Source organism: Phyllobates terribilis, unplaced genomic scaffold (assembly GCF_046119375.1).
Source record: "Phyllobates terribilis strain yellow unplaced genomic scaffold, ASM4611937v1 Scaffold_2__4_contigs__length_985480577, whole genome shotgun sequence".
Taxonomy (NCBI): domain Eukaryota; kingdom Metazoa; phylum Chordata; class Amphibia; order Anura; family Dendrobatidae; genus Phyllobates; species Phyllobates terribilis.
The window spans coordinates 613,078,833-613,100,956 of record NW_027362762.1 but is presented as its reverse complement, the minus strand read 5'-3'; the positions used below and the strand labels follow the sequence as shown (position 1 = coordinate 613,100,956).

At 40.9% G+C, this 22,124-nt stretch overlaps 1 protein-coding gene across 2 annotated transcripts in view; it reads right to left on the bottom strand.

Moving 5' to 3' along the window:
* HMGA1 (high mobility group AT-hook 1) overlaps nt 1-22,124 on the bottom strand; it is a 35,745-nt gene that overhangs the window by 1,818 nt on the left and 11,803 nt on the right. For both annotated transcript variants that reach the window (XM_073666515.1, XM_073666516.1), the window contains exons 3-5: nt 21,061-21,129; nt 16,437-16,532; nt 6,908-6,946 (exon numbers count right to left, since the gene is read on the bottom strand). In XM_073666515.1, coding sequence (XP_073522616.1) covers nt 6,908-6,946; nt 16,437-16,532; nt 21,061-21,129 — 204 coding nt within the window. The remainder of the gene's footprint in view (nt 1-6,907; nt 6,947-16,436; nt 16,533-21,060; nt 21,130-22,124) is intronic.

The following is a 22,124-nucleotide window of genomic DNA, read 5'->3' as shown; positions in this document are numbered from 1 at the left end:
GTTACCCTCACTGTTATTTAATGAAAAAGGGAAGCAGTAAATTTGTGGGAAAAAAAAAAAAAAAGCCACTCGACCCTGGACTGTCTCCTTTGCTCCTTTGTGCACAGGGCCACTCTGTCGTCGGCTTATGAATAGTAAAAGGTCGAAGCAGAGCGATGCCAGGCTGCTCCTGGTCTCCGCTGTGTATAGCGACACCACGCTATTCCAACCTTACTACTATTCCAGGGACAGTCGTGCACAGGCGATACAGCACAGCCCCTGAAACGAGCGTTGCTGATGACCCTTAGCTTCAGGAAGGGGGCAGGGGCTGTGACAATGACTGCAGCCTCTGCGCCCTGATAACACCGAGGATCCCAACATGCACTGGGGGTACTCAAACGGTCATCACACTGGAAATAGAAAATATCTACGTTATGTTCCCTAACTACACTGTCTAATATACTTGCTTTAAAAATTCCCTTAGATCATAGGACTATATAGAAAGGGATTTACAAGCAAAATTGATTTGCCTTCGGACCACCCCTTTAACTCTTAGTATAAAATTTGGTCATACAGTGCTCAGCATAAATGGGTACTCCTTGATGCCGTCCTTGAGAACCACAGATATATAAAACCCCTAAATTTAGTAGTTGCTGTGGGGTGTAATTTTGCATTAACGACTTTGGAGCAAAATTTAAGCTTTTGTAATGAAAATTTTATTAACTTTACCGGATAAAAATGTTTTATGGAACTCTAAAGTTTCCAAAAAAAGACTTAAGTGAGACTGATTAAAAAGGGGTGTACTGATTTATACTAAAAACTGAATACAGTACTGTAAATGATCAAAAGGACAGTTGCATAGCATAATGAAGGATGGGACTCCTGGGCCTCTCTGTCTGAGGTTGTTCATTATATTCTTCAGCCCTGAAATAGAGGGAGGTGAAGGATCCAATTGAGACCGGCAACTTCCTGGCATGAAACAAAATAAAAAATGCCCAATGTTTTGGATTCTACAATGGCAAGTCCCTTCCCTAAAAGGGCCCAATATAGAGATCCTAGGGTCTGGTTGCAACTTAATACCTAGCACATGGACAAAATTGTTGGAACCTGTCTGTTAAAAGAATAAGCCGCAATGGACACGGAAATAACTTATAACCGACAAAAGCAATTTTCTATTTAAAATTAACTGAACATAAAAAAAAAAAAAAAAAAAAAAAAAAGTTCCCTTTCATTTTTTACCACAATGCAAAAGCAGACAACCCTAATGGAAGTTGGCTGGACAAAAAATGATTGTATTCTTACAGGGATTGTCTGGCCTTAGGGTACAAGTCTGCAGATACTATAGGACTACAATATAGTAATATATGACTATAGATATGACACGCACTACAAGGGATTCTAATATACAATTTTACATATTTTGCTACTAATAAAACTTATTCTATATGCAATTTCATGAACTGTAACTCCTCTAATGTCATACCTGATAACCTGTAGCATTTGTAAGATAGTATGTGGGCTGTACATCTGGCCCAAAATAAGATTAGACGTCATCTCTCAGATGCTTTTACTTGGAAACATGGAGGCAACAATACGTCTTTCTTAGTGACAGGTATTGAAAAGGTTAAGAGAGCACACAGAGGAGACTATTATTGTAGAAAGCTCCTCAATAGAAAATCCTTGTGGGTTTACATCCTTAATACCAGAATGCAGTCTGGGATGAATGTCAGACATGACATTATCTACCATTAAGAATAAGTTGTAGATCTTATCCTTTGTTATACTTTGTGAACTTATTTTTTCTTTGTGGATTTTTTTTTCGTGATTCTTTTTGGATTTTATGTGTTTTATATATTATCTCTTCTGATTGAAGGCGTTGGATCATGTGGACTGACAGGATGTGACATTGAACGCCTTACCAGTTCTTTAGAAGTGCAATGATTAAAGATGCATCTGAAACGCGTTTGCTATGCTAAAACCATTCTGGTTCGTTGTGACTTCCACTGATGCATATTTTAATTGTTCTAATAAATGTAAAGATTTTAGAAGATGCTTGACAATGGAACGATTTTTTTTCTCTTTCATCTTTTAACCCTGTGGCACGGCTGGTTCTGAGCCTCGGACTTCCTTGTGGGTGAGCTGACTTTTCTTCTGTTTGCTCACAATCATTCTCTAGTGCCAGGAGTGGCAAGCACTTGACCACAAGCATGATGTGCCTATGTGCTGTCATGACCCAACTAGATGGGTGCAGAATCAAGTGTATTAAGAGGTCGGATGCGTATAGTGGAAATGTGGCCAGAAGTATGTAAAATCGCATACTTGCGGTCACATGACAGCCCACTGTTTGAGAATCCTCACCCTGTGACAGCAGACTAGTACCCTGAGGCTAAACAACCCCTTTAACTTAATATTTATTTTTCACAATCTTTTGAGGCAATCATTGAAAAACACACAATTGATGCAACACTCGAAGAGACTACTGCATATGTCCAGAGGTATTTTGGCCCACTGCTCGTGAGCAAACTACTTCAGTTGTCTCAGGTCTGAGGACGCCTTCTCCAGACTGCATGTTTGCAGCTCCTTTTACAGATGTTCGATAGGCTTTAGATCAGGCATCATAGAAGACCACTTCAGAATAGCTGAAAACATTCAAAAATGGCTAAAGGCAAAGAATTGGGCTATGAGTGGGTCATTACACTGTTGGAGGACCCATTAATCAGACCAAACTTTCCGGCACTGGGAGACATTTCGCTCCAGAATGTCTTAATAGTCTTGAAATTTCGATGTACCCTACACAGATTCAAGACACCCAGATGCAGGAAATAGACCCAAAACCACTAAGCGTCTTCAATGTTTCACAGTAGGTACAATGTTATTTTGCTTGCATGCTCCAGTTTTGCAAAAGAGTATAGAATTGATGTGGCTTGACAAAAAGCTGCAGTTTTGACTCTTGTCCAAAGACCATTCTCCCAGAGTCTTTGTGATTTGTCAATACAGGTTTTAACAAAATTCAGTCTTAATTTAGGATTTGTTTTCAGTGGTTTCCTCTAGTGCTGTGGAGTCAGAATCGTGGAGTCAGTTGGTATAAGATGGACTGACTCCAAAAATGTATAATAAATTGGATACTATTCTGGGTTCAATGCTGTATGTGCTGAACATTTTTTCATAAGAATTTGGGAAAGTTACAAAATGTCTGTCCTATTCCTGTTCTAAAGTACTAGGCTTTTAGGTGAGATGAATCACACGTTTGGCTTACCTCCTCAGACACCTTCCATAAAGTCTTTTTGGAAGGCAAAAAAAAAAAAAAGTTTTGGTTGGCGCTGTCACGATGAAGACAAAGGATTGTGTAGAAAAACAATGAACATTAAGAGATAAAAGTTTCAAAATCAGATTTCTTCCTCGGGCTATTATACAATAAGATCGCTTACAAAAGGAGGCCGTGAGCCAAGGAAATTACAGATACCACTCCCCCCACTGGTGAGTATAAAAACTCAACACAATGTGAATAATTCAGAATCTTAATGCAAAAAAAAAATAGATGGGGGAAACAATCTCCAGATAAAAAGGCAAATAATAGTCTCTCTAATTTGTCTCCAAATTTCCTCTTGTGGCCACGTTCAGGGAGGCTACAGCACCATTGACCTTAAATTACAAAATATTTGCAACTGTAGTAAGAGGAACATCAAGCTGTTTGTAGATCGTCTTTTAGCCTTTACCTTTAAAATGATTGTCTATACATTTTCTTTCTAATCTCTGGAGACAATTCTTCATAGCTTTCTTTTGTCCATGTTAAGTGTGGTCCACACCATAACACCAAACAGCACAGTGACTACTCTACACCCCTTAAATAGGCAGACTGATTACAAGATTATAGACACCTGTGAAACTAATCTTTGTCCTGTAATTAGCATATTCCCCATACAGACATCAGTTACATCATATACAGCGCACCGCTAGGAAGGCGGTGAATCGTGTCATTCTATGCGTCCATTGGTACCCCCAAGACGCGATTGTATGGCGCCAATTGGTTGCCATGACGGTATTCCATTCATAGGAGTCAGGTTCAAGTCCCTTAAAGGGGGAGTAACAAATATAGTGGAAAAAAATATTCAATAGGAAGGGGATTTTATCTACCCCAAAACAGTATTTAAAAAAAAAGAAACTGGTCAGCTCCGTGCACACAGAAGAGAAAAAAAAAAAAAAAGCTTTCACACAGTCATATCGTCTGTATTGTTTTTTAGACTCGTAACTTCAATTTTCAGGCAAGGTTTTGTTTTCTTTTTTTAAAAAAAAAAAAAAAAAAATCATGAGCCATTAGAGAATAATATTGCAGGGTAAATTTACTGTAGTAACTCGAAACAACTTTGAAGTTGGGATTTTTTTTTCGTTACAAATTTTTAACCCGCTTTGCAATACATAATAAAATTAAATAGTGGCATTCAAAAGTACAACTTGTGCTGTAAAAACAAACTCCTGGCTAGGTCAATGGAAAAATGTAAAAAAATAAATTTCAATTTATGACTCTGAAGAAAAAGCAAAAACCAAAGACCTGGTCGGCAAGGGGTTAGGCTGTGTGCCCACGTAGCGTTTTTCAAGCGTTTTTGATGCGGAATTTCCGCAGCGGAAACGCTTGTAAAACGCTTGGTAACCCGCACCCCATGGTCCCCAATGGGATTCCGCAAGTTCTATGCACATGCTGCGGATTTTTCCGCAGCGTTTATGCCGCGTTCAAAAATCCGCAGCATGTCATTTAATTTTGCGTTTCCGCAAGCAGAATTGCCTTTGTCCAATGCATAAAAAACGCAAGGCAATTCCGCATGTGGAAAACGCGTGATAAATGCGCGAAAAACGCGCGATAAACGCGTGCGGAATTCCGCATGCGTTTTTCCGGGAGAGGACTTGCAGAAATGAAGCAGAAATTTTCTGCTTCATTTATGCAACGTGGGCACATAGCCTTAAAATTGTACCCATCGTCAAATTTTATTTTTTTTAAGAAATTTCAATAGTTTATTGTTTTTCTTTTGAACCACAAATCTAAAGCAATCTTATTTTCATTAGTGGACATTGAATACATTTACATTTAAGATTTATTTTCAGTTTCCAGTTATTTTAGTGACTGGGTTTTTCAATTTTGTACACGTGTACTTGATTAAAGGGGTTGCCCGATCTAAATTGAGAAGTCTACAGTCACTGTGACTGCAGACTTCTGAATGACCCCAGCGCACGCATTGTGCATTGCTGGGATTCGCTGAGACAGGCAGGTATGTACGAGTTATACATACTCCCGGCCACAGCCCGACTAGTGGGTGCAGTCTCGCTACATGCCCGTCTAGAGACGCGGCCTCACTCACTACAAATGTATGGAGAGAGGCTGCAACCACTAGACAGGCCCTGGTCGGGAGCATGTGTAAAAGCATAGCTCAGAAACTGGCGAATCCTTGCAGTGCACGATGTGTGCGCTGCAGGGATTCAGAAGCCGGCTGTCACACACAGTGACTGCAGACTTGTCAATTTAGACCGGTCAACACCTTTAATCAAGTCTAGAAAGCGGTTCCAAAAGGCCCCGATGTTTACACAATCCCACATGTGCACAAGACAAGAATCCTGTCTGGAGCACATCTTAGCTATCTATTTTACTGTATGTACACATAGGGAGGGTTTTTTTTTTTGTTTTTTTTTTAAATCTTCTTTTGAAGTTTTGGAGCAGAAGCACTTCAAATTCTCAAAAACTTGCCAGTTCTGGTCCGTTTCTGTGCTAAAAACTCTGCAAAAAGACTAGTGTGCACATATCCTTACAGAGAAGTTTAGAGTTATGTAAGCCCTGCAGAAGAGATATCTGAAAGTCTGTGGTTGAGATCGTGAAATTGATGACAAGTGAAATGAAGTTCTAGACTAACTAACCCCTCAGACAGTGGTCCCTCATCCCTTTTCCCCACTTTGACCTTGCCTCAACAGGAAAGCCTTAGTTACTTACCGGTAACGGGATTTTTCGGAGCCCATGACAGCACCACGTGAGAGAGGATCCGCCCATCAAGGACAGGAAACCTACAGGTTAAAAAGGGTGGCCCTCTCTTCCCGCCTCAGTTTAGTTAACAGAGCATGAGCGTACCGCCAAGGTTAGTTATAATTGATTGAGGTTCCAGAGGCTGAAAAGGGTCTTGGTTTCTACTCCCCGCTCCCAGACAATCCAGTCACTGCGCGCTGTGATGATTCACAAGTCTGCTGTCAGACTGCAGATATAGAACCCCAAGCCTGGACAACCTCTTCAAATGTGAGAATAGTATGGTTTATAAATGGCAGACATTAGACACTTGGTTGTTCGTGCACTGGCAATGAGTCCTTGCCCTCTGCAAAGTCTCCAAACTAACTAGGATGTTTTTTGCTCCCAAATAAGCGCTCTTAAGTTAATCTCTCACAAAATAAAATGCATTGAACCTCCCATAGGGGCACTATGAAGACGAGAGCTGCGGCATTATAATTTTAGCTAAATTGCTTCCCCCCCCCCCCCCCCCCATCACAGATATCAGGGGGTGGTACAAATTAAGAGCTATTTAGCTATACATCTTTAGCGGCATGGGAGGACATACTGAAGGACAAGGACACCACTGGGCAGGGAAAGGAGGAACAGACTAGGTGACGACTTCACGGGAGCTGTAAAGGATGAAGGACTAAAATCCTGTCTACATAGTGTATGTACTTGGTTGTCAGACAAAGGTTCATTTTACCCAACTTCATATAATGAGGGATGTAACAGGTGAGACGAAAAAGTAAATCGAGAACTTTGATGAGTAAGCAGTGTGTGAGAAAGCATTAAAAATTGCTGGAGTGCTTCTTTAACATGGACAGGTCTAAATAAATGCTGCAGACAAAGAAGACTTCACTGTAAAAAATTTTTTTTAAATTTTTACTGTACTCTAAAGACACTTACCTGCTTTTTAGGTGCTTTATTTTTCCCACTTTCAGATTTCTGAAGGGAAAAGAAATGCAACATGAACCTCCACTTAGAAAAGAGACTGAAGTAACATACAGTACATTGGATTTGCAGTACAAGTTTTTAACCCCTTTACCCACCGCTCCCCTCTGCTCAAGCCTGTTTTCACCTTCATGACCACTGTCACTTTATGTGGTAATAACTCTGGAACACTTCAACGGATCTCACTGACTGTGTGACATATTGCACTTCATGATAGTGGTAAAGTTTCTTCAGATTTTTTTTTTCACAAACGCAAGTGATTGAAATTAGGCAAAAATTTTCAAACGTTGAATTTTTACAATCAGAGAGACATGTCACACAAAATAGTTAAACATTTCTCACATATCTACTTTACATCAGCACAATCTCCCCATTTTTTTTTTGGGGGATCACATCACATTTGAAGTGACTTTCAAGGAACCTGTATGAGAAAATACCCAAAAGTGACACGATTCTAAAAACTGCACCCCTCAATGTGCTCTAAACTACATTCAAGAACATTAACAACCTTAAGGTGCTTCGTAGGAACTGAAGCAATGTGGAAGGAAAAAATGAACATTTAACTTTTCACAAAAATTTTACTTTAGACTCATTTTTTATTTTTTTTATTTCCACAAGGGTAACAGGAGAAAATGGACCATACAATTTGTTGTGAAATTCCTTCTGAGTATGCCGATAACCCATATGTGGGGGGAAAGGAAGGGAAGGAGCGCTATTTGACTTTTTGAACGCAAAATTTCATGGAATCATGAAAGGACGCCATATCGTGTTTGAAGAGCCCCTGATGTGCCTAAACATTGGAAACTCCCCACCAGTGACCCCATTTCGGAAACTAGATCCCTCAAGGAATTTATCTAGATGTGTGGGGAGCACCTTGAGCCCACAGGTGCTTCACAGATTCACAGAAGTTTATAACGTTGAACTGTGAAATTGAAAAAAAAAAAATTTCCCACGAAAATGTAGATTGTCACAAAGTTTTCATTTTCTCAAAGGGTAAAAGCAGCAAAATCAACCATACAATTTGTTGCACAATTTATCCTGAAATCACACGTGTTCAAAAACTACATTTGAGGCACAGTGGAAAGCTTAGAAGGGAATAAGAGCCTTATTGGAGTTCAGATTTTGCTGTAATGGTTTGAGGGTGCCTTGACATTGATAAAGCCCCTGAGTAGGTAGAACAGCAGAAACCCCCCATAAGTGACGTAATTTTACAAACTAAACCTCTCAATGAATTCATCTAGGTGTGCAGTGAGCATGTTGACACCACATGACCCACAGAAATTTATACCAATGGGCGGTGAAGAAAGAATAATTACTTTTTTACTGCTAAAATTTTGTTTTAGCCCCAAGTTTTTATTAGAGCTAAATGGGAAAAAATGGACCTCCTTGTTTGTTGTGCAATTTCTTTTGAGTGCGCCAATAGCCTACATGTAATCATCAACTACTTTTGAGGCACAGTGCAAAACTCAAAAGGGAAGGAGAGCCATAAATTAAGTGCAGATCATACTGTTATGGCTTGCGGGTGCTATAACCCTCTGGGAGAGTGGACTTTGAGGGGCGTATATATTGGAAACTCCTCCAAAAGTGATAACATTTTAAAAAACACACCCCTCCAATACCTAAACTGTTGTCAAGAAATTTCTCTTCAGTTGCTACACATGAATTAATGCAAAGTGGAATGAAAAAAAATTAAAATTTGACCTCTATAAAACTCTTGCAAGAGTTAACACCAAAAAGGTGGACCCCACAGTTTGTTACCCACTTTATGAGCACGGTGATGCCCCACACGTAGTCAAAAAGTTCTGTTAAGACAAACGGCAGGGTTCGGGATGGAAGGAGCAATATTTGAATTTTGGAACACAAGTTGTTGGAAAGAATGCGGGCACCATGTCACATTTGACGGGCCCCTAGGGTGCTTAAACAGTAGAACCCCATCCCCATACACACACACACACACACACCTGACCCCATTTAGGAAACGACATCCCTCAAGGATATTATCCAGGGGTATAGTGAGGATTTCACCCAAAAAGTTACAACACAGAATTTAGATCATCATATTGAATATCACATTAGTGTTGAGCGCAAGTGATCACTACTCAAGTTTGCATCAGGTGCTCAGGTATGCAAAGAGAATCACAATTCAAGTGACATGTTACAGTCTCCGCCCCACCTGTTTTTTTGGGTGACTAACTGCCCGGAAAATGCGTGGATTGCCAGAGTATGGCAGGCAAACCCCCGAGTGTTTAAAAGCTAACAGCTGCCAAACAAGCGGGCCAGTGACTCAAGCACCAGTGATACTCAGGTTTTGTTTTTACTTTTGAAAAAAGCCTATGACTCAAACTTCAAGGTCTAAGCCCCATCCCCAACCCCCATAACCAGCAGCAGTTGCGTGTGCATATATAAGTTCTCTGCTGAACAGTCCATGTATTACATTACACACAAACAGATCTTTAGAAAAAGTATTTCTAACAATACAGGGACTGTTCGGCAGGGAACTCATATGCACATGCAACTGCTGCTGGTTTGAGGGCATGGGGGATGTGACAGGTTCCCTTTAACGCCAACCCAAAACCCCAGCTGTAAGTGATAGAGATCTAGATCTATCATAATTTATTTATATATAAATGTAGCTCTCACCGCTACAGAAATGCCCCTTATATTTCTGATAACTGATGAAGGACCCCAGTAGGGACTTGCTTTTTTGGTGGATTGAGTTGAAGCTCTTCTTAAGGAATATTTTACATAAATTTGCTGAGCACTTACATCGGAGTTTTCATCTAAATCTATCTACGAATGACTTGATTCAGATGGAACCCCCCCCCCAGGGACCCATTCACAATAATGGAGGCAGCAAGTTCGGGCTATTTCACACGTCCGTGTTTCCAGTAAGAGTGGTGACAGTTTCCACACTTACTGGAGACACTGACACACGCAGACCCATTCAAATCTATGGGTCTGCGCACACGTCAGTGTGTTTCCACAGACCGAGTGTCCGTGTGCTCCACACGCTGTCATGTCCATTTTTTGCGGATGCATGGTTCGCAAAAGTGTCTCAAGCTGAACTCACACCGATTACATCAGTGTAACACTTACTGGCACCTAGGAATCCGTGCTATTAGCGCTGTTGCCAAGTGCCGGGTGCTGAACGCTGCTCTTATTGTTCCCTGCCGGCGCTGCGATCACCACCAGCAGGGACAATGAGGGCAGTAGTAGTTTGCTCCCGCAGTGTCCATGTGTAAAAATAAGTATAAAATAATAAAAATACTTGTACTCACGCGTCCGGAGATGTCCCCCGCTGTAATCCTCTGACTCCAAGGACCCAGGGAGAATGAGGCGCTGCAGCAAGCAGATCTGGGGCTGCGCTCAATGAGTGACAGGACAACGCTCCTGAGCTCAACTCCGGGGCCCGCTGAATGCAGGGAACTATAATGAGGGCAGTATTCAGGACCCGGCGCTTGGGAACAAGTGATTCTGATGCAGCACACGGTTGCCACATGTGACCAACGGACACCAATATTTCCGGTATTGGAAATGTATGGATGTGGGAAATCGGCTTTACCCTGGACTCAGTCTGGTCTCTGCTCAGCAGTATTCTTTACAGAGGTGCACAAAACTGGTTGACCAAAGCTGGATCATAGACCAGATGGCATCCACAGCGACTCCATCTGTCTCAGAATCTAAGATATCAGCGCAGGATAAATGTGAGCAGAGCCTTACTGTGGTCTTTGGGAGGCAGAATGAACATATCGCAAGGATTGGATTTATTTTTTTACGCCGTTCCTCGTATAAGTGATTGGACAACTTTATTCTTCAGGTCGGTGCAACTATAGCAATACCAGATTTATGTGTTTTTTTTTTTTTTGTACGGCTGCTGTCACACACTAAAAGACAGACGCCGACAGAAAAACACCTTTTGCATTGCCACATTTTGATAGCTATAATTTTTCCAGATTCCAAGTTATGTGAGGGCTTGTTCGTTGCAGGACAAGTTGACTTTTTATTGGTACCATTTTCAGGAGCATTACTTTTTTGATCGCTTTCTATTCAGAGTTTTGAGAGGCAGAATCAACAAAAACCAACAATTCAGGAATTTTTTTGTATGACATTCCGCGTGTGGGAAAAGTGATAAGGCAGCTTTATTCTTTGGGTCAGTAACTATTGCAGTTGTAAAACATTTTTATGTTTTTGTGCGTTTACACAATCTTATAGGAAAAAAAAAAATTGTTTTTGCATAGCTTTATTTTAAGAGTTCTAAAACTATGCGTAGATAGAGCTGTATTGAAGCTTATTTTTTGCGGGACGAGATGATTTTAGCTATACCATTTTTATTCACATTTGAACTTTTTGATCGTGTTTTATTCCACTTTTTGCTCACCGATATGATGAAAAAGCAGAGTTTTTTGCCATGGTTTTTATTTTTTTTACATTGTTCACTGAAAGGGTCAACTAGTGGGTCAGTTTTATAGGTTGGGTCGTTCTGGACACAGCAATACCAAATGTGTACTTTGTTTTTACATAAATATGTGCATTTAATGGATTAATCTAGGTTTTTTTTTGTTTTTACAAAGAACAAAAAAAAAAAACACTTTCACACTGTAACAGGATGGGACAGCAACTTTCCCTGCTCTACTTTTGCATTGCAGGGCATCAGATCAGCGTCTCGCAGGCAGGCAATGTATCAGCACCTGCTCTCAGCTTGCAGGTCACCCATCCCTGGGTTACCCCGTGGAAGTCTTTCGTCCCGGGGTCACCATTGAGAACATCAGCACAACACGATCGCAATCACGTTGTGCAAGAGGGAGCTACCTCCCTCTGCAATGTTGATCGATATCACGGTCACTATTGACCGCGGCATCAAAGGGGTGAAACGCTAGCGATTGTGGGCATTGCTGCAGAGTGTAAGCTCTCCTATAGAGCCAACACCTGCATTTGATCATGGCGGTGCTCGGCGTGAGCCCGCAGGATCTTCAAGCAGTATGTACGACTGTTCGCAGGAACGCACCTCTCGCCGCGCCGTAAATGTACACTGCATGTCGTGAAGGGGTTAAAGACCATTTAAATCTTAATAGGTCCCTAAAGAAACAGATTTTGTAAATTTTGAACTAGTCTCTGTTCCAGCAGTGTCTCATAATCTTAGGTGCCTTTAGCGCACAGGTGTGGGCGACCACCACAGATCTTGCCCTTGCCGCTTTTCCTTTAGTAAGCGGTTGATCATCCAGCAATATACAATGATTCGGGTCCACATAAACAGCGGCCAGAAGAGTTTTATTTTCTAATAGCCGTCTCTCCGTTTCATTGAAGCAGCAACACCATCTGCGATTAAACCTCCCATCTGGGACAGGCGAAACAACAAGTTCTTCCACTCCTTTATAAAAATGCCAGGAGTTAAATCCTCAGCTTGCAATTTTTTAGTCACTATGGGCGATGAAGCAATTTCTTCAATTCAGCCACCTGTGTCCATTGACCTTCATTTAGTGTTAACTGAGGGTTCGCCATATCCAAGTACAAGAAAGGGTTTCTGCTCAGGCAATCGCTCAATCATTAAATAGGTGCTGCGCCACCGAGTGGCTTTGTAAGCAACTGCCCCTTTTCCAGCAAGTCTCTGGAATCAATTTTAGGGGTTCCTTGCAGAAATAGCCAATTTCCTCACTTTGCTAATCAGAGTTGCAGCAGCATGTCCCTCTTGCAGACCATCTCTTATTGCCAGCTGCAGCGTGTGCACACAGCGCATGTGATGAATAGGAGAGAGGTGTGAAGCAGCTTCAACAAGATCTAATTGTAAAGAATCATTTTGCTGTTCTTCTGGAATATATCTGTTTGTTCCTCCATTATGGGAATAGGACGGTGGCCTTCCATCTCCAACATTATGAGTCTGAAATGCTCTTCTAGCTGCTGTTCACCTTCATTATTCGCATTCATCAGTTTAATTGTACTTAGGATTGCAGCATTATCAGTTAGAATAGCAAGAACCTGTTCTTGAGTTCATAATCTTGCAGAATTTTTTCCACTAAGGCCAGGAGAAACTGGCTGTTGTGATGAGCTTTAGCATCTTTTACTGCCATAGTCTTGGTAACAATTTTTTTGTTGTCACAAACTAATCGAATGTTGATAGCAATAGTGTACTCTGACGTGTGCAGGCATTTATTTTAAGAAACAGTCTCTTGAGAGTCTATTTAGGATCTTCATTTTGGTTAAGGGCTTCTTCAAATAACTAATTTTCTAATACTCTCTTTCCAGAGAAACACCAAGTTTGTGGGCCATTTCTCCATTAAGAGCTATAAAAGCTGGTCGTGCAAATGTAATAGTGAGGAAGGGCATGCCCATGGGCGCCAAGCATATGAAAATGGATTTTATAAAAAGACATTTCTCTGCAATTAGACTGCTAATATGGGACATACAGGTATGTATAGATTTACATTTCCATAACCTGTATACCCTTAGAGGCCTGATAACTCCCAGCGGGTGACAGATTCCCCATTAATCCTGCTTTCCTGTTTACTCCAGCAGTTCTGAGATGAGTACAGGTATTCCTTCCCTGTGTGTTTTTACCCCCCCCCCTTATCTGTAGAGGAGGAGCTTCATCACTTATGTACATAAAGTGCAGCACAGATTCATCTCAGCTAAAAGTCTAGACCCCTAGATCAGAAATAGGACATTACATAACTTTCCCAAATTCTTATGAAAAAAAAATTCCCACAAACTGCATTGAACTACTGTACCCAATTTATTATATATTTTAGGAGTTGGTCCATTTTATACCGACTCAGATTCCGACTGACTCCACCAAAATGGACACCAACTCCACGACTCCAACTCCACAGCCATGCCGCAAACTATTCTAGCAAGATCTGTGCTCCAAAAGCCAAATAGCACTCTTTCCTTCTCAGCCCTGACTTGAAGCTTACAGTAATTTCTGACAACACATGGTGCATCAAAGCATTGGGGAGAGATTGCACAATTATGGGGTCCAGTTTCACAGATTAACCCTTGTGTACCTTACAAATTTGCAGCAAATACAAAAGTCACATTACCACAAAAATGTATTTTCATGTGTCAATGTTATAAAATTCTGTGAGGCACCTATGGGTTCAAAATACTCACTACACCCCTAGATGAATTCCTTAGGCAGTAAAGTTTCCAATATGGGGTCACTTGGGGAGGGGGTTCTGCTAATCTAGAACCTCAGTGACTCAGCTAATGGAGACCAAAATCTAAGTTCTAAAAGCCAAATAGCGCTCCTTCCCATCCGATCCCTCTGTGTGCTCAAACAGTAGTGCACAACCACATATGGGGCATCACTGTGTTCATTAAAAATAGCATAAATTATGGGGTCCATTTTCTCCCATTACCCTTGTGTAAATTATAAATTTGGTGCTAAAACCGTATTTTAGTGGAAAAAAAATAAGTTTTTGTTCTCACATCTAGAAGTTATAAAAAGTTTTGAGATTCACCTATAGGTTAAAAATGCTCAGTACACCCCTAGATGAATTCCTTGAGGGGTCTGGTTTCCAAAATAGGGCCACTTGTCGGAGGTTACTGATATTTTTACATGTCAGGGGCTCTCCAAATGCGACAAGGCATTCAAAATCTATTCCAGAAGAATAGCGCCATTTGGGAGAAATTGCATAACAAATTATGGGGTCCGTTTTTCTCCTATTATCCATTGTGAAAATTGCAAATTTGGGGCCAAAACATTTTTGTGAAAAAATTTAATTTTCAGTATGTCAGCCTAATGTTATCAAATTTTGTGTAGTACCTATGGGTTCAAAATGCTCACTGTGCACCTGGATAAAGTCCTTGAGGGGTGTAGCTTCCAAAATGGGGTAACTTGTGGGGGGTTTCCACTGTTTAGGCACATCTGAGACTCTCCAAACACGACATGACGCCCACAGACCATTCCTTCAAAGTCAGCTTTCCAAAACGTCACTCCTTTCTATCAGAGCTCTGTCGTGCGCCCAAATAGTAGGTTTCTACAACATATATTTTGGGTATCGGTGTATTCCAGAGCAATTGCACAACACGTTTTGTGGTCCATTCTCTGCTGTTAGCCCCAAAATTTTTATTTTCATAAGGGAAAGTACATTCTAACCCTTATAACTTACTGAAAAAAAAGGTTTAAAAAATGATGCAGATGTAAAGTAGATATGTGGGAAAGGTTATCAACTTTTGTGTGAACTAACTCTGGTTTGCTGGAATTCGGTTTGAAAATTGCGACATGGTCGCCAAATTTCTGATATTTTCACAAAAACGCAAGTCATATTGAACAAATTGTCCTTCACAATGGTGGTAAAATATGTCATGAAAAAAATCAAAAGACAAACAAAATCTCAATCACTGGGATCCGTTGAAACGTTCCAGCGTTATTACCACAAAGTGACACTGGTCAAATTTAAAAAAAAATTGGCCTGGTCAGTAAGGTCAAAATTAGCTAGTCACTAAGGGGTTAATTTTGCATTTTGAAAGAATCGACTTTAGGAATGTGGAGATACCACATGTATGTAAATTTTCATTTGGGCGTTTAGAACGGCAGCCTTTCCCCCCTCTCAACGTGTGCACTATAAACATTGATGTCACAGACTGACCACAGCATTTGTTGACAGCAGCAGATGGAAAAGATGCTCCTTTTTTGAGTATGCATCCAAGTCAGTTAGCGTATGATGTACCAATACACATGTCAATATGGGGTTAGAGAGACACCTGCCTTTTGTTAGCCATTTAGATACAGCTGTAGCTATTGACCCCAATTTCCAGGGTGATAAGTGGCCACGATGAGAGAGTGAGTTTAAAAATGGTATTCAAACAGCAGCCCATCCGGGCCACATTTCAAGGTGGGCTGTAGTCTAAAGAAACACTGCTCCTGAGACCTGTGCCTCAACTGACAGGGACTGTATTGTAAGCACACATACCTTGATTAGAAAAGTAGAAGTGTGCGACAGGAAAGGAAGAAAAAAAAAAAAAAAAAAAAAAAAAAAAAAGTCTTCCCTTTGGCGGAATGAGAACAGAGGCTGGAGAAAAAAAAAATCTAAATCTTCCTAGTCAGCTGGGTGAAGGTTAATTTTTTTTCTCCTATCACACGCTTTTAGGCTATGTTCGCACATTGCTTTTTTGCAGCAGTCAAAAGCTGATCTACTGGCAGTAAAAAGCTGCAGAGAAAACAGGTTTTGCCGCTTTTCTTGCTGTGTTTATGATCTCAAAGTGCAGCTTTACTTCCTCCACAGGAGCATGAATACAAGGTGTTGGGCCACCAATGCAAGACATATGTGAATTCATAAAACAATTTTTTTTAAAAAAAAAAAGTTAATTTGATAAAATTTAGTGGAAAAAAGGGGAGTTTGAGAACTACTCTGAACAAAAAAGTTCATACTCCGGAGTTTTCTGGTTGAGACTCATACGATTTTTCATATGTCTGGTCTTAATCTCAGATGAGACATACAAGTTCTACACAAAGACAAAGCAGTGATCCACCTAAGTTGATACCCACCTTACTATTTGCAGTTCCTTTGTTGGCCTTTCCCTTCTTTGTACTGCCTTTAGGGCGACCACGTGGACGCTTGGTAGTAGGAGAACCACTTGGCTCCTGCACACAGATTTTAAAACATTTAGACACTAGTTGCTTAAAATGATGCATCATGCAAAACGATTCATAGTTGTCTGCCAATGAAGTGAACAATTCTGCAGTTAAATGTGGAAAACCCAATTAGTCTACTTGGGCAAGAGAAGTTTGTAACCCAACCCATAACAATTAGTGACAGAAAAAGCAGGGTTATTCTCACAATTAGATGTGGAGGAAAAAATCTATGCGATCAATTATGTCAGTGTTCTGCATAAATCACTACTTAAAATGATTACATTGCCAGTGACTGAAGCTGTCCAATGCAGTCAACAGAATAAGTGTGGAGTTTATAGAAACTATACTCTAACATTTACCTTCTCTACAATGAAAGTGCACTAAAAGTCACATATCTCCGCTTAGTGTTGAAATGCTATGAACTGCTGCCATCCCCTAAGAACATACACTACTGAAAGAGTTAGGGATATTTGGCTTGTGTGAAATGTCATGATGAAAACAAAATGTACTTAACCTTTTCAAGTGAACTTATTAGGACCTTCTCTAAATTTCCAAACGCACATGTCCAACTGTTCAGTGTTTCAGTACTTGTGCACAGCTTTCTGTTCTCCATCAAGGAGTTTAAATGGTAAAATTCACAACAGGCGTTTGATTCATGAATTGGCCAATAAATTTCAGGGTTCAATTAGAATTGGTATTTAAACAATCTTCCACAACATTCTTTTTTCTGACATCATGCGACCAAGACGAGACCCAACAACAGTACCTCGCCATTACGAGGCTTCAAGCAGGATGTTAGACAGAAATGCCACTGAGCTTAGTGTCAGAGGGTCATCAGCAGGTTGCAACAGAAATACAGAAACTGGAAGAGTCTCAGAGGCAGAGAAGTGGACATTCTTTGGCCACATACCACACTGATGACTGCTTCACTCAACAATGCCCTTTGGAACCAGATGATGAATGCCACACAACTCAAGTCAAATTTAAGGGAGAGGATGCACCCAAATGTCACGTCAGACCATTTAAAACAGTTTACATCAGCGTGCTAGACGGACTGCAAGGGTTCCTGACCACACCACCTGGCACAGGCATCATCTAGCATGGGTCAGGGAGCATCTATGCTGGATGAGGGACCAATGGACCTCAGTGCTGTTCACTGATGAACGCGAGTTCACGCTGAGCAGAAAATGATGGCCGGCAACGTTGTTGGAGATGCCAAGGAGAGAGCTATGCATCAGCATCTGTTGTCACCAGACGAGCCTTTGGTGGTGGTGGTGTTACAGTTTGGGTCTAGTCAATATAGAACTGCCCTACACTTGCTCACCGAAGTCGTTTAATTAGGGAATGGCTGCTGGATATTGGGGTACCGCAAATGGAGTGGCCTGCACTTTCTCCAGACCTGAATCCCATAGAAAACCTATGGAATCAGCTGAGCCGCCATGTATAGGCTCGTAACTCTCTACTTCAGAACCTCAATGACCTGAGGGCCACCATTCAAGAAGAGTGGGATACCATGCCTCAGCAGACAATAACTCCTTGTGAACAGCATGAGACGTCATTGTCAAGCTGTAATTGATGATAAAGGCCACATGACAAGTTGAGACACAGATTTTTGGTTGTGGTATATCCACCACTGTTTGGCTTTTGTTTCAATAAATGGTTTTAGATGAGGAAGTCACCATTGCTGTTTCTACTTAAATGCCCTAATTTCATAATAAAATATCACTGTAGCATGAATTTGTTACGTTTTCCATATTTTTTGCCTGAAAGCCAAATTAAAACTTTTTGCAAGCAGTGCATATTTAAGTGCCAAACTCAATACAGATTATCCCAACAAGGATTAGCGTTCATATGCACATGAAAATAAAACCTAACCCACAATGGATAAGACATCAGTGTAACTAGGAAGGCATAGCCGGGTAATTAATAACTTACAAATAATTTGATTAGATGCAAGAAAAAATGCAATGCAAGATATTCAGAGCCCAATATACATGTCTCAAGCACACTGGAATATAGAAAGTAGTATCAATTGGAAAAATGTCTAGTTAAAAGGGGTTTTCCCACGAACAAAAGTTCATTTTAAACAATAGATCTGGGAATAATAATTACTTCCACAATTGAATATATTTAAATAAACTGCTGAGAACCTTGTAAGTGTGCCCCTACTGTGTAATGGCTGTATCTGACCGTACAGGGACCTGGTCTGATCGTTCCACAGCTCCTGGGGAGGGGGGAAGCAAAAGACTATACAGACATTACAGCAGGGGATCACAGCTGATTCTTTCTTTCAAGAAAATAGTTTGAAAACAGGCAAGGAAATGTTTTACCTCACAAAAAGAATCAGCTGCCATCCCCTGCTGTAATGTCTGTATACTTTTATACTCCCCCACCCCCTGCCCAGAAGATGTGGTATGATCAGACCACGTTCCATACAGAGTTAGACACAGCCATTACACAGTACACAGCAGGGACACATTTATAAGATCTCAGCACAGGAACTTTTTATATAAACACATCCAATTGTGGAAGTTATTATTCCAAGATCTATTGATTAAAAAATCAACTTTCATTTGTGAGAAAACCCCTTAATTACCGGTGCCGTATTAGTACGCATATTTGCATACTGCCCGTTCAGTGAGGGCTGCTGCGCTGAGCCCGCACTGAACCGAGCACATCAGCTGATTCTTACAGCTGACATGTGCCCGCAACAGCCGCGGGTGGAATCGCGATCCACCAGCGGCTGTTAACATGTTAAAGCTGTCAATCTCAGACAGCGGCATTTAACGCGCACTTCCAGGTAGCGCGTCATAAGCCCCGCCCACCCCGTCACGTGATCGCGGGTCGCCGATGGGCGGCCATGACAACCCAGGGTCTGCAGCAGACGCCTGTGGTTGTCATGATCTTGTCGCTATGAGCACCACCTAGAGGTCGGCGCTCATAGCACAGGACCATTTCTGCTGCATGCAGGGGACCTGCTCGTCCCCTGTATGTAGCAGAGACGATCAGACAACTGCTGCTTCTAGTCTCCTATGGACACTATTGAAGCATGCAAAAAGTGAAAAAAAAAAATTAAAAATATAAAAAAAAATAAAATATAAAAGTTTAAATCATCCCCCTTTTGCCCCATTCAAAATAAAATAAAAAATATAAAACCCACATAGACATATTTGGTATCGCCGCGTTCAGAATCGCCCGATCAATATAAAAAAAGAATTAATCCGATCGGTAAACGGTGTAACGAGAAAAAAATTCTAAACGCCAGAATTACGTTTTTTGGTCGCCGCAAAATTGCAATAAAATGCAATAAAGGGCGATCAAAACATCGGATCTACCCCAAATGTTATCAATAAAAAATGTCAGCCCGGTGCGCAAAAAATAAGCCATCAATCAGCCCCAGATCACGAAAAATGGAGACGCTACGGGTCTTAGAAAATGGCGCTATTTTTTTTTTTTTTTAACCAAATTTTGGAATTTTTTTTCACCACTTAAATATAAAAGAACCTATACATGTTTGGTGTCTATGAACTCATAATGACCTGGAGAATAAGGGCAGGTCAGTTTTAGCATTCAGTGAACGTGGTAAAAAAAAATAAAACAAACAACTGTGGTATTGCACTTTTTTTGCAATTTTACCGCACTTGGAATTTTTTTCCCGTTTTCCCGTACAGGATATGGTAAAACTAGTAATGGCGTTGAAAAGTACAACTCGTCCCGCAAAAAATAAGCCCTCACATGGCCATATTGCCTAAAAAATAAAAACGCTATGGCTCTGGGAACAAGGGGAGCAAAAAACAAAAATGCAAAAACGGAAAATGCTCCGGGGCTTAAGTGCTAGTGTAATTAAAAAAGTGCTACATTAATAGAGAACTCCGTATTTTCTACATTAAAGGGTATCTGTCACCAGGTATTTGCCACCTAATTTTCAAGCAGCATAACGTAGAGACCCAGATTCCAGGAATGTATCACTTACTGGACCGTTTAATGGTTTTTATAAAAATCACTAAATTATCACTAGAGGACTAGTAAACCTTCTGTCAGGTAGCGAAGCATATTCATCAGCTCTGTATAACCCCAGCCCCATTGATTTGCAGCAGCTTTTGGTGCACACAGCTGCCAATCAGTGCTGTGGGTCGGCTTATACAAAGCTCAGCATTCAGAGAACTTATAGATCTATAGAAATTGAAAGTGTTTGTATTAAAATGACAGCAAGCAATTCAGAAATTGACACATTACTGAAATCAGGGTCTCTGTCCCTACATCATGCTGCTCTCAGATGGAGTAGCAAGAACCTGGTGTGACAGATTCCCTTAAAAGTGTTCCCCACCCCAGGTACAGGCAGTTTTGTTGTATTTAGCGGAGCAGCACAAGGTGAACCACTGTAGTGAAATATTAACAGCCCTTTAAAGGGTTCCCCCACCCTCGTTACAAAGCACGTCACAATTTTACCACTATTAAAAATCCTCTTCGTTCAAGAGTGGAAGGATTTATAATTATGTAGTGTACTCTCAAAACATAAGCCATAGAATGAGCTTACCCTGCTTTCCTTTGAATCAATCACTGCCTCCGGTTGGGAGGACACTTTAGTCGGTAGACTTGAAGGCTCCTAAGTAAGAGAAACACTGGGTCAATCCACAATTCACATACCATGTTAGAAATTGTACAAGATCAAAATTACACCAGTCAATTGCAAGAAACATGTAGCTGGCTGACAGGTGCTAGAGGCAGGAGAGCACTCCTCAAATTGGGCCTCATTGTTAGGAGCTTAAAGGGGTTTACCTACGAACGAAAGTTCATTTTAATCAATAGATCTTAGAATAAGTTCCACAATTGGATGTGTTTATATAAAATGTTCCTGTGCTGAGATAATCTTATAAATGTGCCCCTGCTGTGTACTGTGTAATGGCTGCTTCTGCCCATGCAGGAACATGGTCTGATCATACCACAGCTCCTGGGCAGGGGAGGAAGCAAAAGACTATACAGACATTACAGCGGATTGTTTTTGTGATGTTTCACTGCCTGTAATTAAACAATGTTTTACTTCAAGGAAAGAATCAGCTGTGATCCCCTGCTGTAATGTCTGTATACTCTTTTGCTTCCCCCTCTGCCCAGGAGATGTGGTATGATCAGACCATGTCCGTACAATGTCAGACACGGCCATTACACAGGGGAACATATACAAGATTCTCATCACAGGAACATTTTATTTAAAAACATTCAATTGTGGAACTTATTCCAAGATCTATTGATTAAAATGAACTTTTGTTCGTGGGAAAAACCCTTAAACTATAGTAGGTGCAAGGGTTGCTGTAGTTGCACTACAGCCCAGTATCCTAATGGAGCACAAAGACCTATTAGCCCATAATTCTCATTAATCCCTTCACGACATATGACGTACATTTGACAGGTCGTGTCCCCGACACACTGAGCACGCATATTTCCCCACACAGGATGACTTGTTTAAAGCGTTTGAGTTATTGCCTCAAAGTGACCCTGCACAATAAGGACCAGGCCAATTTTTACAATTCTGACAAAACAGCCTTCAGGGGTAAAGGGGTTAACTGACCCAAAACTTAAAGTGTGTAATTACAACCCTAGCGA